This window comes from Dryas octopetala, chromosome 1 (genome assembly GCF_963921425.1).
Source record: "Dryas octopetala chromosome 1, drDryOcto1.1, whole genome shotgun sequence".
NCBI classification, from domain to species: Eukaryota; Viridiplantae; Streptophyta; class Magnoliopsida; order Rosales; family Rosaceae; genus Dryas; species Dryas octopetala.
The window spans coordinates 29,159,096-29,176,515 of NC_141366.1; the positions used below are offsets into that span (position 1 = coordinate 29,159,096).

Sequence of the window (17,420 nt, forward strand, 5' to 3'; positions counted from 1 at the left end):
AATGATATGTATAAGTAATTAAAATAACATGTTTTAGTAAAAACTGTTGTTGAGTTTCTCATGTACAAACAGTCATGCAAGTTTTATACTTAATTATGTAACGGTGTTTCTTAAAACGAATGTTTAATAATACTTTGGACAACATTTATAGCACATAAGTATTGTCTAATCATTACTAATACAATAGTTTTGTATATGTAAACGTTGTGTATTAGGTTTCAACACAACCGTTTAAGATGAATATCATGCATTTTGGTGGATACTAGACAACAGTTTTAAATTATAACTGTTGTATTAATACCTTAAGACAACAGTTTTTTACCGTTGTCTAAATATACTATAGATGTCACTCGCCTAGACGACGAAATTTTGGGCAAAAAGACAACGGTTTTTCACCGTTGTCTATTAACTTCATTGTTGTAGTGAGCGACCTCCACTACTACAAAATAGCAATCAGACAACGGATAATCACCGTTGTCTAAGTTTATAATTTACCGTCGTCTAATCGAGTGTTGTCTATTCATACCCCCAATAGACAACGGATAAAATCCGTTGTCCTGGTGCACCTACACAACGGTTATAGATGTACCACCGTTGTATATACAACCTTTAAAATCAATGATTTGGAAGATACCGTTGTTGAGTGCCAATTTAAACATCGGTTTATATTTAAAAACCGATGTGTATATATATGTCAAACAACGGTTATGTTAAGTAAAGAATTGGTTTTACAACTATTTTAGGTAGAAACACGAGGTGAAATAGCCAATAAAACAACGGGTTATTGTTCAAAACCGTTGTCTAATCTATTGAATAATATGTGTATTGCCATGTCTATAGGTTTTTCAAACTACGGTGTTTTATATGAAACCGTTGTATTCATGCATTAAGAAAATTAAATATTAACCATATAACCGTTGTATATACTTATTTGGTACATCGATTTTTGGATTAGAAACTATTGTATGAAGGTACTTAGCACAATGGCTTCTTAAGATTTGTGTGGTATGCTTAAGAATTAGACAATGGTTTATGATATTGAACCATTGTAAGTCAAGGGCACAGACCACGCTTTTTATCGAAAAACTGTTGTATAATGTGCCTGTTTACATCTGTTTTTAGAAACTCCCAATTGTCTTTGACCACAATGCAATTATGAACAAACAATGCAGAATCTGATTGATGAGATAGCTTGTTTTGGTACAACCATTAATTGATTCCCTTCATAATTAACATTCCTAATAAATTATACATTTACAAAATACCAATTCACAATAATAAAGGATTTGAATTTCTAATATAACCAAATAATATAAGATATTTAAAGGTAGTAATTGTATATATGTACCTTGCTCCCTTAACCCAAATTCATTCACAAAACCAGCCATATATGCCATAAACAAAAACCCTCCATATATACCTTTCCAAAAAACTAGGCATCAATCTAATGAATCAACCTAATTGCTGCCATATATATATCAAAATATTATCCAGCAGCTAGCCTATCAATCATCCCAAGCTAATCTAGCAAAGTAATCAATATATCATATATACCCAAAGCTAGTCTAGCTAAACATATGGCCTATGTAAAAAAGGTGTCATGCAAAAATCCAACCAGAAATGTCTACATAAACTGGCCCACGAAGTTTGCCCATTCAGCCCGGACTTCATCGATATCTTCTTGGGTATAAGTGTTGTCCTGCCTTCGTTCCCACTGAAACAAGGCAAACATGGAGTACTAATTAAAAATAAAATTCAACCAAAAATTTTATGTAACAAAGATAATGATGTAACACCACAAATAGAAAGAAGAGGATTAGTTCTGAATCTCAATGTCCCAACCTCCCTGGCCCTCTATATTTGTGATGGCATGTCACTATCCCTGCTTGCATTTCATTTGTTCATATTGTTTTTTTTTTTGGGGGGTAAGAGGCATTTGTTAATCTATGGTCTCAATTTAAAATTCATCTATTTCTAAGACCCATTTCCCATCTTTGTTCGGTTAATTGAAAGCAGTTGAGGTTCCTGGGACTATCAAGGTGGCGCCAACAAACACTTCCAAAACTTGAGCAAGCATATTCTATTATTACATTGTGAAGCTCAAAGCTCCACACAGCATCACATAGCAGAGATTTGAACAAACCCAGAAGGGCCACTGTGTAGAAACAGTAATCATGAAAAGTGAAATATAATTTGAGACAGAGACTGCAACAAACAGTAGAAACATGCAAGGTCTAAACAATTTATAAGTCATTTTGACATGATATTATATAGCTCCTAAGAGTAGCAAGGGTTCAAAATGTCCAAGTAAAAGACAATTATCATATCACTGCTCATACCAAAAACATGACCAACATAATGTGAGGTTGGCTGACTAATTCATACCTTATTCACAAAAGCTAAGCCCTCATCTTCAATTATTTCCTTCATAAAGCGCATAACAAAATAACCACACTCCTTGTCACTTGGTTGTTGAGGAATGCCCTAAATACAAATAAACATTAATTAGAATGAGCACATATATAGTTCATTTAGCAATTTGTTATTTGATGTTTAAAGCAAACAAGCCAACCTACCGCCATATTTTTCCAAATTATTGTTTTACGCCCTTGCCTATTCACTTGAGCATTGAATATTTTAATCCCGCTGTGGCATGATCGAAAAACCAAATGATTTCAACACTTTATGAGATATGGAGTGAAATTATAAACTGATGACAAAAAAATTACAGCCTTACTTGTCCACAACAGTTCTCCATTCATCACCGATCAGACGCCTTCTCATTGGGTCCATAAAATAGACAATCTCCTTCTCCGGATTGATAACCGTCAACATCCAATGATTTCTACGCATTTAAAATTCTCTTTAAATACATTACATGGCTGGAAATGTGTATTTACATTGACAATCAAAGATATTTTAACATTGAATAACTTACCCGGAATTGTAAGGGACTAAAAAAATCTTATCGTTAGAAGACGTGGCGAACCTATCTGCCAAGTGCCGTGTTCTTTCCGTTACAGTTCCACACCCTATTGCACCAGTTCGAGCAGGGTCTACGAAACCAACCATGTTTACCATCTTTGATCTCTTCACCACATTGTACAAGTACCTAAAAAATATTTAGCAAGTCAAATAGCTAGCATGATTGAATAATCTCATCTTTTTTGCTGGATATTAATATGTAAAAATCCCCTATTCATTTTTTTTACCTCATGTAAACCACAATACAGTTGGCTGATATTTCAACCATGCCACCTAATTGGGTAATATCTTCGGACAGTATGTAGGTTCTACGAGCTGCCCCAAAAACGTCCGCCTCTATTTCAAAGTTGATTGTTAATCCCTCATTCATTACATTTTGTGCATACATGCACAACAACTTCAGTGGCGTAGGCATTGCTTGCAGGTTCAACACAATTCCCTTCATCCTATCTTGCTTCTCATCTTTTGCTTTCTTCAACACAATCTTGTCCTGCCCAGCACACATCCAAAGCACATATAACATTATAAAAATTAATTGTAGGGCTGGGTTTCAATTCATTCAAACCTCAATGGAGTACTTATAATCATCAAAAATCAATATGTTGTATTAGTTGACTACTTAATTTGTACATGCAGCAGCTGCCAGCTTGCCAAGGTGTGTCGTCTATGAGTCAAATTATAAAAGAGTGTCTATGAGTCATATTCATGGTTACTTAATGAGAAAAATTAAGGCTAGCTAGCTTTGTAGTTAGGCAAGGGAGAAATTGATCTGATGAATACAATGCATATTGCAGAGAGGGGTAATGGCCAAGTATTATTATAAATTTATAATAATACTTTGAAACAAGGTTTATAGTCAAATTATTGTATGTGAATTCAAATAAGTTGAGATGAAATATATACCTTCAAAACAATTTTCTTGTCCTGCCCAGATTCCAGGTGGACACAATCAGCATCCACATCGATCTTCTGCGTGTCTTTCTTGTCCACCTGCTGTTCAGCATTCTTCTTCATTTCCTTCTCCACATTTTCTTCAATATTGTCCTCAACTTTGTTCAGAATAAGAGTCTTCTTGACTGCATTGGTGCTTGCTTTATCAGAGCCATATCCAACAGTATGAGGAGTTGATGGAGTACCGGGATTAGGGGCTAACATCTCAGGGGTTGGTCCCTCAGCCTTGGAATTCTCCCCTTCCTCTATTTCATGAATTTTCTCCATCCAATATTTTCGTTCCTCAGCTATTATCTTCTCCCGCTCCTCTTCCATGATCTGTTTGACACTATCTCTGATTGTGTCTTTTATACTCTTTCTTGGAGGGAGCCTAAAGTAAGAACTAGGCTTTACATAACCTCCCACACCTCTAACTCGCCCCGAGTGCTCAGGGGTCCCTAATGCCATTGTTAGCACATCAGTGGTACCAGAAATAGATAATGTGCCATCAGCTACCTGTTTCTTCAAATCCTCCTGAAACAATATATGTCTTATAAATAAACAAGGACAAATAAAGTTGATTTCAAATTTAAAAAGAAGTCAACATTGTCAGATCCAACATTGGTAGGATTATAATCAATACAATATCAGTAGCTTACTTACAATTCTGGCAGCAGTCTCCGCTACCTTTGCATTTGGGATCTTCCCACTTTTATCTTCGTGTGCTTTAATCCAAAGGGTTGCCCGATCAAACTCCGCATCAGGCATTGTTTTCAGCTTTAAAACAAACAAATGATTAACATCTTAATAAACTTGATTAACATCTTAATATATATATTCAACCAAGGCAGTTAAAATTCACACTAACCAATTCATCCTCCAAACCAGCAAAACCAGCATACCCTTTACACGATAGTCTATGACGATACTCATGCTTAGATATCCTATCCACCTGTTCGTTGTGAACTTGCTGCAAAATAGAATATTTCCACACAGTGAGGACTCTATTTACAAGTTTAAAAACAACAATTTTATAGAAATAAAACAAAAGAAAAAGCTGACATGCAGACCAGGCCAAGGATCACTTGCATGGTCATCCCAATTCAAAGTCCTGGCAGCTCACTTGCCAGGACAGAAAGGGAGGATTTATTACTGGTACAGTAATATGCTATCTGCATTAGTTGCACATTAATGCATATGTAGCTAACAGCTGTGAGCCTGTGACTTGAATTGTGTGGTTGTTGTGGCTGTATGTTGTGTACTTGCAGGTGCATGCATGTTTTTATGATGCACAATTTGGTTTCAATTTCTTAAACCATTTTAGAAGCCACACATTGTATTTCAAAAACTGCTATAATATAATCTGTAACCCTATCCTACTTCAGTTACATGCATTTTCAAACACTTTCTTCCTAAACAACATGGGCCACTACTTTGTATTCAACATAAATTAGTTTAGAAGCATTTTCTTGCACTTAGAATTAACTAGTTTTGCTTGTCTGCATCTAGCTTGCCAATGTCCAATCATTCCTAAGTATGAACTTAGATGTGCTCTGAATTTGAGTATAGAATGCAAACTCACAATAGTTTATTGAAATGATTAATAATTTAATATCTGGAAAATATTTCTTTAGTCAATTAACTGATGGCAAAGTATTTGTACCTTGTTAAAGTCCAATGACAATTAAGGTAACTGTAATTGTCCTTGACTCATCAACTACCAAATATCAGTCACCTTTACTGTCTCAATTATAGGCAATCACTTCATTTCACTTTCATTTTTCATTGAGGTTGTTATTGTAATGAGTCATGACTTGTTTGTCTTTTTAGATTGTTTTTGTACATGTGTATTAAATCCTCCCTTTCTGTCCTTGAATAGTGACTGAATATAACCAACAAAAAATAGGCATAATTAATATCTTACCTCCCACTGAACCGAAATCCTAGAGTTCACAAAGACCTTCCAATCTGCCTTCTCAATAAATTCATACTCTTTAGGAGGGTCAATTAATAAATCAGGTTGGTCTTTGTAAGGGAGTACATATTTAGTAGTCAGTCTAGACTTGAATTCCCTCCACTTAGATGATGCAGATGCTAACACCATCTTCCTACATTCAGCAGGTAGCACAAAAGCCATCTACTTGCATAGAGAAACACACGTTACACAATTTACATCTTAATAAAACTGTAATTTTATAAAGTTTTAGTATGATAATGTACTAGTCATATAAATGTAGGACAAATGTTGCTTACCTCTACATTTTCCCAAATTTTGGCCTTTACATGATCATCCACTTTCTTCCAAGTGTCTATGATAATTGGGACCTTTGTACGTGCTAAAGTCCCAATGTAAGACTGCATCTCGGTCGCTGCCTTCCCATGTGGCTGCCCTTTTGCATTGAACTCCACCACCTTTTTGACTTTCATTATTTTTCGCTTTACAATGCGAGGCATTGTAACCATCCCCCTCTTATTCTTTCCATTAACTGAGCTCTCGGTGGTGGCAGTGTCCTTTGTCACCTTCGATTGAGATGAAGTGGGCTCAGCTGCCTTTGATTTGGAGGTCTTCTTCTTGGAGGAAGCCACTGCCTTTGCACCCATTGAAGTGGGCTCAGCTGATTTTGATTACTGTAAAAAATAAATAAATAAATGATTGAAACCTATAGAATTTACTACTAAAGATTTAATTTTCAGTACCAAGTAAAAACTCATGAATGGCAGTGTCATAGAGATATGCTACATATCCTTCCAATTAGATTAATAGAACTAACCTTTACTTATCTGTAGTTTCTGCTAAATTTTGCAAAGAATGCAAAGAATGCAGTAAAGCACCTGCAAAACAATACCAATCATGGATTAAAAGCTTTATATAATCAGATACATGGATTAAAAGCTTTATATAACCAGAAAAACACTTAACCAAAAATCACACATTAAAAATAAGCACACAGTCATGGCTCAAGCAAAACAAAAAAACCAGTTACCTTAGATAAATGCCCTTTTGATACTACTGATCAATCCATATACCCTCACCATCAGGTCTAATGCAATTTGTAGGATTTTCACTAACAATGTCATCAAATGTCTCAATGGATGGAAGATCTCTGGTAAAAGGTTCATGATCCACTATAATATCCCCTAACTCATCATCATAATCGCAATCATTGTAATTTCTATCTTGGGTTGATAGAACAACAGACCATGCAGCATCTGCAGGGTCTTCCACGTAAAAGACTTGTTTGACTTGGCTAGCCAAAACAAATTGATCATGCTTGAAACCTATCCTACTAAGATTGACCAAAGTAAAGCCTAGATCATCTATTTTAATTCCATTTGTATTCTCAACCCAATCGCACTTAAAGATAGGAATTCTAAACTTGAAGTAGTCAAGTTCCCATATTTCTTGAATCACCCCATAGAAACACATATCTGTGATTATGGGGTTTTTATCTTTCGCACTAGAAATTTGCATTGTATCACCAACCCAACACACGCCACTGTTTTGAACAGCCCAAACTGCATCACGAGTCTTAGTATTAAAATGAACCCCATTAATGGAATAAGCATTAAATTTCGGGACTTCCATGCATGGCCCATCAGCTAGCCAACTCAGCGTGTCTGGTATGTCATTAGTTTCACAATTGAGGTCAGATTTAACCTGCAAGGATAAACACTCATTTACATACAAGCTAGGAATTACTTATATAGCTTAGTGCATCCTTTTAAGAAACTAACACTTACTCGATTCTTTAACCAAAGAATGAAAGTGCGATTGTGCTTATCTTGCAGCCACTTTTCATTTTTTTTGAACCTAGGATGTGTAGCCTTCAAACAGCTCATATGCTCACTACAAAAAATGTTAGAATCCTCAATTAATATTGACAGTTGTGCTACTCAAAGACTTAATTAATGAACATGAAAATGAAGTCAGATTTCCCTTACGCGATATAAGGTGTCACTTCCTTTGTATTCTCTAATACAAACAGATGGGCTTGGTCCAAAAGCTCACGATCAACCCTATGTATAGAAGCACCGGATAAGGGCTTACATTCCTTAGAAGATCCCTGATTGTGTCTTGATGGGATTCCAACAGTACTGCCACGAGAAAGATGTTCAAAGCAAAATTCCAAAGCTTCTTCAGCAATATAACACTCGGCAATGCAACCCTCGGGTCAATACCGATTCCGAACATACCCCTTTAGCACTTTCATATACCGTTCAAACGGATACATCCACCTAAAGTAAACTGGTCCACATAACTGAACTTCTCTAATAAGATGCACCGTTAAATGAACCATAATATCAAAAAATGATGGTGGAAAATACTTCTCGAGCAAACAAAGTGTAACCACTAGATCTTCCTGCGTCTTATCTAGTATAGAAGTATCCACCACTTTACTACATATAGCATTGAAGAAGAAACAAAATCTGGTTATAGCATATCTCACAGGCTTCTCCAAAACTGAACGGATGGCCACGGGTAGTAATTGTTGCATGAAGGCATGACAATCATGTGACTTAAGGCCAACAAGTCTTAAATCCTCCATTGATACCAGACTCCTAACATTTGAAGAATACTGCTCAGGGACTTTCATACCAAAAAAAGAATTGCATACGGTTCTCTTCTCTTCCCTCGAAAGATTCCAACTAGCTGCAGGCAAATGAGTTCTTTTTTCTCCAACAATAGGTGCTAATTCAGTACGTACCCCCATGTCCAGGAGATCTAAACGAGCTGCAAGCCCATCTTTTGTTTTGGTAGGAATGTTCAACAATGTACCGATAATACTATCGCATACATTTTTCTCAATGTGCATAACATCGAGAATATGCCGAACATGAAGAGATTTCCAATATTCGAGTTGGAAAAAGATTGACTTCTTTTTCCAACACGCTCTTGTATCACCCTCCACCCGGTTACGGGGCCACTTTTTCTTCCCAAAAGGTAAGAAATTAAGGCTTTCCACCTTTGCCAATACTTCTTCCCCACTTAATGGCACAGGAGGTGGAGAAAATTCTTGACAATTATTAAATGCAGCCTTTTGCTTTCGATAAGGATGATGTCGTGCTAAGAATCTTCGATGGCCTATGTATGAGCATTTATTACCATGAACCAACCTGTGGGGTTTTGTGTGTTCTCCACATACTGGACATGCATTATATCCTTTTACCACACATCCAGATAAGTTACCATAGGCTGGAAAATCGTTTATTGTCCATAAAAGTACAGCTTTTAGAGTGAAATACTCTCCTTTGTATGCATCATACACTTCTGCAACTCCCTGCCATAGCCTTTTTAAATCATTAATCAAAGGTGCTAGGTAAACGTCTATATCATTTCCAGGTTGTTTAGGACCAGAAATTAATAGACTCATCATCATGAACTTTCTTTTCATACACAACCATGGTGGAAGGTTATAAGTGACAAGTAGAACAGGCCAGCAACTGTATCTACTACTTAAAGAGCTATGGGGATTGAAACCATCAGCTGCAAGTGCGAGTCTTAGGTTTCTAGGATCTTCAGCAAATTCAGGCCACTTATAGTCCACTAACTTCCAAGACGGGGAATCTGCAGGATGCCGCATCTTACCATCATTCACTCTTCCATGAACATGCCAAGTCAAACTCTCAGATGTTTTACTAGACTGAAACATCCTTTTAAACCTTGGGATAATTGGAAAGTACCACAACACCTTTGCGGGCACTCCTTCCTTAACAGTTGAATCCTTACTTAACTTCCACCTTGACACAGTACAATTGGGGCAATTAACCTCATCAGCATACTCATTCCTATACAAAATGCAGTCATTAGGGCATGCATGTATTTTCTCATAGTCCATACCTAATGCACACAAAGTCTTCTTAGCCTCATACATAGACGTGGGTATTTTATTACCTGATGGAAGAAAATCCCCAAAGGCAATCAAGTAGTCAGTGAAACTTGCATCACTCAATCCATGCTTTGCTTTCAAATTGTACAATCTTACAAGTGCTCCCAACTTGGTGAATTTATCACAACCAGGATATAAAGGTTCATCGCCATCCCCAACCGAATTAATGAAATCGTTACAATCATTTGAACATTCTTCCTCTTCATTATCTCCCATATCCACTGTTTCGGAAACAAAATTAGTATCTTGTTCCTCCACACATCTACCTACATTCGCAAATGTACTTGAAACTTCTCCATGCCATATCCAAGTTTGGTAACTTTGGTCAACCCCATTTAAATAGAGATGATCCCTTATAACTCCAATCCCAAATTGTCTCATATTTCCACATTTTTGGCAAGGGCAATGAATGAGGTTTGGGATTCTAGCATGCTGTAATGCAAAATTGAAGAATTCTTGAATCCCTAACTCATATGCCCTTGATCTCCTATCCGCATACATCCATGACTTATCCATCTTTCACCAAAAACAAACATATCATTTATAAAATCATACCAAATATTGACTCTATTGAAACAAAACAAAAAGAAATTAACACAAACTAAACATAACCACTATACCAGAACCCATAAACCTTGTACCTTTAACACACATATTTTGGGGTATTGGAGGGGCAGCAGCTATATATGCACTTCAATACAAAATTTCAAACTCCTAACTATTATTCCCATCAAATTCAAGTATGTTTTCTATAATGTGTAACAAAAGTAATGTGAATAGCATCAAGAAATCAACACAATCCCTACAATAGTCTAAAAATAAAACTGTACCAAACAAAGTAGTTATTCAACATGCAAGTACCAAGCTCAAACAAAGTAGTGAGTAATCCTAAACTATACCTAACTACATGCCAGAACCAACAAAACAGGGAAAACAAAAAAAAACCAAACAAGAAAAATAAAATGAAAACCAGCCTGATGAACTCACCTTTCCAATCCAATCAGTGCGCAGCCTATATTCACAATCCCCAAGCTCACTAAGCAATTCACCTCTTCAACTAATGCTGTCATATATAGGAAATTAATTATACAAGTTATCAAGATCTAAACAAAGCACAAAACCAAGCAGGAAAAAAACCCCGAAATTTGGTGCTTTTCTAACCACAAAACAGAAGTGCACACCCTAACCCAAATTTGGGGCTTTTATTTAGAGAGGAAAAGACCCGTTCGAAATCTGATTTTTCATACCCATATTGAAATCTGTTTTTATTTAACAAATTTCATACCCTAACCCAAATTTACCTGAGTGATAGGCGAAGATGATGAACAGGAGTGCTTCTTTGGTCGATTAGTGTTGAAATTAGGGCACACAAATGGGCGACAAGGAAGGAGCTAGGAGGAGAAAGATGGCAGAAGTATTGAAGATTGAGCGATGAGTGAAACTTGAGCGATGAGTGAAGATTGAGCGACGAGTGCTTCTTTAGTCCCAGTGATGAGTGAAGATTGAGCGATGAGTGTACGAATTGGGCTGCAGTGAAGATTGAGGATGCAGATGAAGTGTTCAATGGCGCTGAGTGCTTCTTCAGTCCCAGTGCATGCTTCTCGAATGGGGGCTAAGTGTTCTGTCTGATGGGTGGGTGAAGTCAAGAGGGTTTGACCCAAAAAGACTTAAGGCGCCAAAAGGGTTTTATTAAAGCGGGCGTGCGCTTTGACAATACAAAGACCCGCAAATTTTTAATTTTTGTGTAACTTGCCCTACACAACGGATTTTCCTAAAACTATTGTTTTTAATAATTTAGAAAAATCTATCCAACCAAATAGCATTGGATATGATACCATTATATAACGGTTTCTTAATACCCGTTGTGTATTAAATTAAGATAACGGATAAAATACTAACCGTTGTCTATTGACTGTTGTCTATTTATATAATTGTAGTGGTGCTCCCTCACCGGCCAGCGACACTTTATCTCTTTACCCTTCTCTCCCAACCAAAATCTGAAAAAAAAAAAAAAAAAAAAAAAATCGAAAACCTAGATTTGGGTGATTTCTCTAATTGGGTTGGGATGGAAGGAGAGAGAGAGAGAGTGTGTGAGATAAAGTGAGACAGAGATGTGAGGTCAGTGGGGGAGGTGGAGGATGGTGGTGGGTTGAATTTGGTGAAATGCGTGGTCGCCAGAGGAGGAGAAGAATATGGTCGCCACATGGTCGACACGTGGTGGAATTTGTGGTTGACACAAGTCGATTTGTGTCGACCACAAATTCCACCATGTGTCGACCATGTGGCGACCATGTAACAACCAAAAATTCGATGTGTTGACCAAAAATTCCACAAAATAGCATATTTGGAAAAAAAAAAAAAAAAAAACACCAAACAAAGAAACCCAGTAAAGCCAAAAACAATTGCCTAACCATTTTGTAAATACAATATCCAATACTTAACATTAAATACAATATTCAATGCAATCAAATCCATATAGCAAAATGACTAACATTAACTCATCATCTTCTTGTTCTTCTTCTGGTAGGCGAAGGTGATGAGCAAAACTTCAAAACCCCAACTAATCATCTTCACAAACTCCAAAATAAAGCAAATTGGAAACCCACTAGTGCGAGCAGGGCGATGAGGAGGCCGGCAAGTGGTGGTCAACGATGAGGGCGGAGAAGGGTGATCTGTAAATTTGTTTGGTGAGGGAAGGGAGAGAGAAGGGAGGTGGGAAATTCAAACTACAATTTCTGAAAAAATGTTGTAGATTTTACATAGGGAAAATGTTAGCAAAAGGACTATAAATATACCCCTATTTTCAGTTGAGGACTCCAATTTCACTTTGATTCAATTAAGGACTATAATTTTTCAAATGACTTAATCAAGTACATTCCGTCATGTCTGTCACATTTACCGTTAAAAACTGATCACGTGACCCGCACATGACCAATTTGCAGGGGTATTTTCGTCTTTTCGTGCACAATTAAATCAGACCTTGCCCATCCCAACCGCCATTTCGTACGAAAATCCAAAAAAGAAAAAGCAAATCTGAAAACCTTCAGACCCATCGTATCTTATTCCTTCAGAGCCATCGCCTTCAACAAAAGCTTTAGGGATTTTAGTTTTCTAGAAGCTTTACGCCTTTACCAGTGCGAATCTGATCCAAGAATATTTGGGAATCATTGCGACTCTGACTGGAGATGGATATAGGCGAATTTCTCAGAGAAAGTGGGAATACCCCGATCTACAGTAGGTGGTCCCATGGTACTTCGATGAATTGTTTACTCATTCTTTTAGTTTCTTCCATGAAGTGCGATTTGAAAAATACCTTCTTTTTATGGATATTGTTTCTCTGTTGTCTCCTTATATCATAGTTTCGATTTTTTTTTTGCCTCTACTGCGTTGACGTTTTGGAGTTTTGTTGTGGCTTTTGGCCTTTATGAGTTGTTAGGACCAGTATGTGGAATAAATTAGAGGTGGGTGGCAGTGGGGACTGAGGTGGGTTGGATTAATTGTTGACTTCAATTTCGGTACTTGTCTGCAAAAATAGTACCTTAAATAATAGGGTTTATAGACATGCTTAATTAGTAAAATTAATTTACTAATTGCTTAATTAGTAAAATTAATTCATTAATTGCTTAATTAGTGAAATGGTTAGACAAATTCTTAGTTAGTCAAGGGTGTATTCCATTACTTAATTAATCATTTGGTGTTGTAAAACAGTAAAGGGTTTATGCATTTATGAAATGCATAATTAATTAACTATTTTGTTAATTACTTAATATGTGCTAAAATAGTAACCTAGTTTGGTTATATGCTTAATATGTATTTGCTATGCAGGTAATCCTGATCACTTTACCTTTGAAATACATCATGGGGGTACCTTGGTGACTTTAAATCCTGAAACAGGTGCGAGCATTTATGAAGGTAGGAATGTTGTTTGGGCAGACTATTGCAATTTGGACTACATGTCCTTATTTGAATTTGATGGGATTTCAAGGTATTTGGGGTATTTGGTGTCACCTTTGTATTATTACAGGCTGGCTAGCTATCCTCCAAACTTTGGATGGGAACCTGTCTTACATGATCAATGTATGCTGAGGTGTTGCGAACATCAAGTGAATAGGATTGCCTCAGTATATTACATCACATTCACCCACCAGAATCTAATTGAAAATAATGAAGCATAGCCTGATATTATTGATCTAGAAAAACAGGCTACTGGAGGGGAAGCACAGGCTGTTGGAGGGGCATCAGAAGGTGATGGGGCAGAAGTTGATGGTGGTGAAGCACAAGTTGATGCAGATGATAGTGGAAAGGGGCCAGCATGTTCTAAAGAAGTTGAAGCAGATGATAGTGGAAAGAGGCCAGCATGTTCTAAAGAAGTTGAGTCATTGTACGATGTTCCAATTGTTACCATATCAAATGACAAAGGCAAGGCCCCAATGGTAGAAGAAAGTGATGATGAAGAGGCACAATCAAATTGTGAGGATGATGAGTTATCTAAGGGTTTAAATGGTGATGAAGATGATGAAGACTATTGGTATCTGGATAATGAATATGAGCAGGAGGTTGAGAACATAAACATGTTTGACTATGTTGACATGGATATTCATAATGATGATGATTGTGGCAGTTTTGGAGAAGTTCAATCTGATGACATGGGAAATGAGGACGATATATGGAATTGTGATGAGAATGATGATGTAGACATTGATCACCTCCCTGCCAAGGAAAGGAGACGAAGGAAACTAATGCCAAAATTTACATATTTTAGAAAGAAAACTGACATGCGAGATCCAAAATTCAAATTAGGGCAGGTCTATGAATCTGTTGAGCTTTTAAGAGCAGCCATTAAGGAGTATTTCATTATCAATCAAAAGGATATCATATTTTCCAAGAATCATAAGTTAATGGTTAGAGCCAAATGTGCTAAGGGATGTCCTTGGCATCTTTATGGCTCATATGATAGAAAGATGCATACTTTTGTTGTGAGAACCTACATTAATGATCATAAGTGCACACCGCCATTATACAATGGGCATGCAAATTCAGTTTGGATGGCAAATAGATATGGGGCTGAGTTTAGAATGAATCCCAATTGGGACATGAAGGCATTCAAGCAAAGAGTCCAGAAGGAATTTAATGTGACAGTGAGTACATCTCAATTCTATAGAGCAAGACAAATAGCAATGAAGAAGATTGATGGTCATATTGATGACCAATATGCCAAGTTATGAGATTACTTGGAAACGCTTCAGCAGACAAATGAGAACACAACATGTAAGGTCAAAGCAGACTGGGAAAGTGACTCTCCAAGGTTTAGAAGATGATATATTTGCTTTGGGGCTAGCAAGAGGGGATATTTGAATGGTTGTAGACCTGTAATAGGTCTAGATGGGTGTTTTATAAAGGGGCACTACAAGGGACAACTGCTTAGTGCTATTGGTGTGGATGCCAACAATGGCATGTTTCCAATAGCCTATGCAGTTGTTGAGATTGAAAACAGATCCTCCTGGACATGGTTTCTAACCCTGTTGATTGATGCTTTGGGATAAAAAAACTCATGGGGGCAGGTGTTTATCTCAGATAAACAAAAGGGTCTTATGGATGCCATAAAAGATCTACTCCCAAATGCAGAGCACAGGAATTGTGTGAAGCACATGGCTGCCAACTTCAAGAAAAAACATCCAGGGTTGTTTCTATACAACTTGGTGTTTTCTACAGCCAAGTCAACAATAGAGCCAAGATTCTTGGCTGAAATGGACAAAATGAGAGATGCATATTCTGAAGCACATGGTTGGTTTCATGACAAACCACCACATAATTGGTGTCAAGCGTACTTCAGGACTCATGCCAAGTGTGATCTTATCCTGAACAACCTGTGTGAGTCTTTTAATGCTGCTATACTTACTGCTAGGCTATTCTACACATGCTCGAGAAGATAAGATTGTATGTGATGTTGTTGATGGCTAGAAGGAGGGAGGCTTGTCAAAAGTGGAATCATCCTGTGGGTCCAAGAATAAGAGAGATAATCTCTGAGAGGAAGAAAGAGTGCAATGTTTGCATTGTGAGCCATTCTGGTGCAAAAAAATATCAAGTGGATACTGGGAATGGCATGTGGTATGCTGTGGATCTTGATACTCGATCATGTTCATGCAAAAAGTGGGAGGTGAGTGGTATACCTTGCAATCATGCCATGGCTTGTATTTTCAGGCATGAAAAACAAGTTGAGGAATATGTGGATGAGAATATCTGATAGAGTCCTACATGGCGACTTATGCTCCTATGATCAATCCTTTACTTGGCCCAGACATGTAGTTGAGAAGTGGAAAGCCTCCATTGAAGCCTCCTGCATTTAAAACATAGCCAGGTATGCCAAAAAGAGTAAGGGCTCGAGATGCAAGTGAGCCTAAAGCACCATCAAATCCACATAAATTGAGAAAGTATGATGTTACCATCAAATGCAAGCAGTGTGGCAAGGAAGGCCATAACTCAAGGACATGTGGCAGACAAAAGATTCCAACTCAGGTGAGTTTATAATTCTTGCACATGGATTCTGCTCTTGTAAATAGATTTGGTGTGTGTACAAAAATTTTAACTTGGTCAAAATGCAGGTGACTAAGGCCCAGAACCCTAAGCAAGCTGTGCAGCCTAAACCTAAGAAGCAGAGGATGAAACAGAGACCAGACACCCCACCAAGGAGGATGAAAGGAAGCAGCATGCCAATATCTTTGAGTCAACCTATTGCCTCTAAAAGGCATGATACCAGCCAAGTTCCATGTCCCAGCCTGCTACATCATCTCACCAAGTTTCCATGTCTCAGCCAACAAGGAGGTTTAAGTCTTCTGCCAAGAGGAACACAAGATCATAAACCAGTCTAGCCACTGAACAGCCCAACATGAAAAAAGAAGTCAGCTGCTAAGAAGAAACAGCCATAGGCTATGGGTTTAGTTTAGTTTTTGCAATTAATTTCAGGACATGATGGTGATTTTGCTTGTAATTGAATTGTTTTGCTTTTGATTTTGGATTAGGGATTGGTGGTCACTGTTTTTTGTGGTAAATCACTAACATTAGCAAGTTTTTGTATTAGGAATGGTGGAATGGTGGTCACTGTTTTTGTGTATTTTGATAGTGGAATGGTGGGACATATTTGTATTAGGAAGGTGAATTGTTTTTTGTTATTAAGCAGGTGGATTAGAAGGTGAACTGTTATTAGGGAACCTAAGTAGGAACTGTTATTTGATGTCTTTTGCAAGATGTCCAAATTTTCTCATGTGCAAGATGTAAGACATGTTAATGTTAATGTCTTTTGCAACCGTGATTACTTTGTTATTCGTCCATTTTGACAACAATGATTCAACTTATATTTTGGCATGAAATTATTGTAAAATAAGCTTATTTGTTAAAAAGAACATGAACACTTGATTTAATTTCAACTGAATTCAATCCCAAATCTGGAAAATATTCAACTTAATTCCATTACACAACAGATGCCGATATTACATTCATTTACACAATTTCAAACCCAATATGTGCTGGTAGAACAAGCCCGATTAGGCAAAATACATCACAGTAATTTGCACAATGTCATCATACATTAAAGACACTACTAAAATGATAACTAAAGAC

The 17,420-nt window shown here is 37.1% G+C and overlaps 1 protein-coding gene and 1 pseudogene across 1 annotated transcript; both read right to left on the reverse strand.

The window, feature by feature from the left end:
• Positions 1–1,373: 1,373 nt before the first annotated feature.
• LOC147299576 (uncharacterized) lies at positions 1,374–6,516 on the reverse strand. The gene is made up of 11 exons (XM_086231204.1): positions 6,169–6,516; positions 5,840–6,052; positions 4,784–4,885; positions 4,579–4,692; positions 3,889–4,449; positions 3,213–3,475; positions 2,939–3,112; positions 2,738–2,845; positions 2,577–2,646; positions 2,386–2,484; positions 1,374–1,714 (listed from the first exon to the last, which is right to left on the reverse strand). The coding sequence occupies exons 1-11, from the start codon at positions 6,514–6,516 to the stop codon at positions 1,625–1,627; spliced, it is 2,142 nt and encodes a 713-aa protein (XP_086087330.1). The 3' UTR covers positions 1,374–1,624.
• A 406-nt stretch (positions 6,517–6,922) lies between these two features.
• On the reverse strand, positions 6,923–10,319 carry LOC147299577 (uncharacterized; annotated as a pseudogene).
• Positions 10,320–17,420: the final 7,101 nt, after the last annotated feature.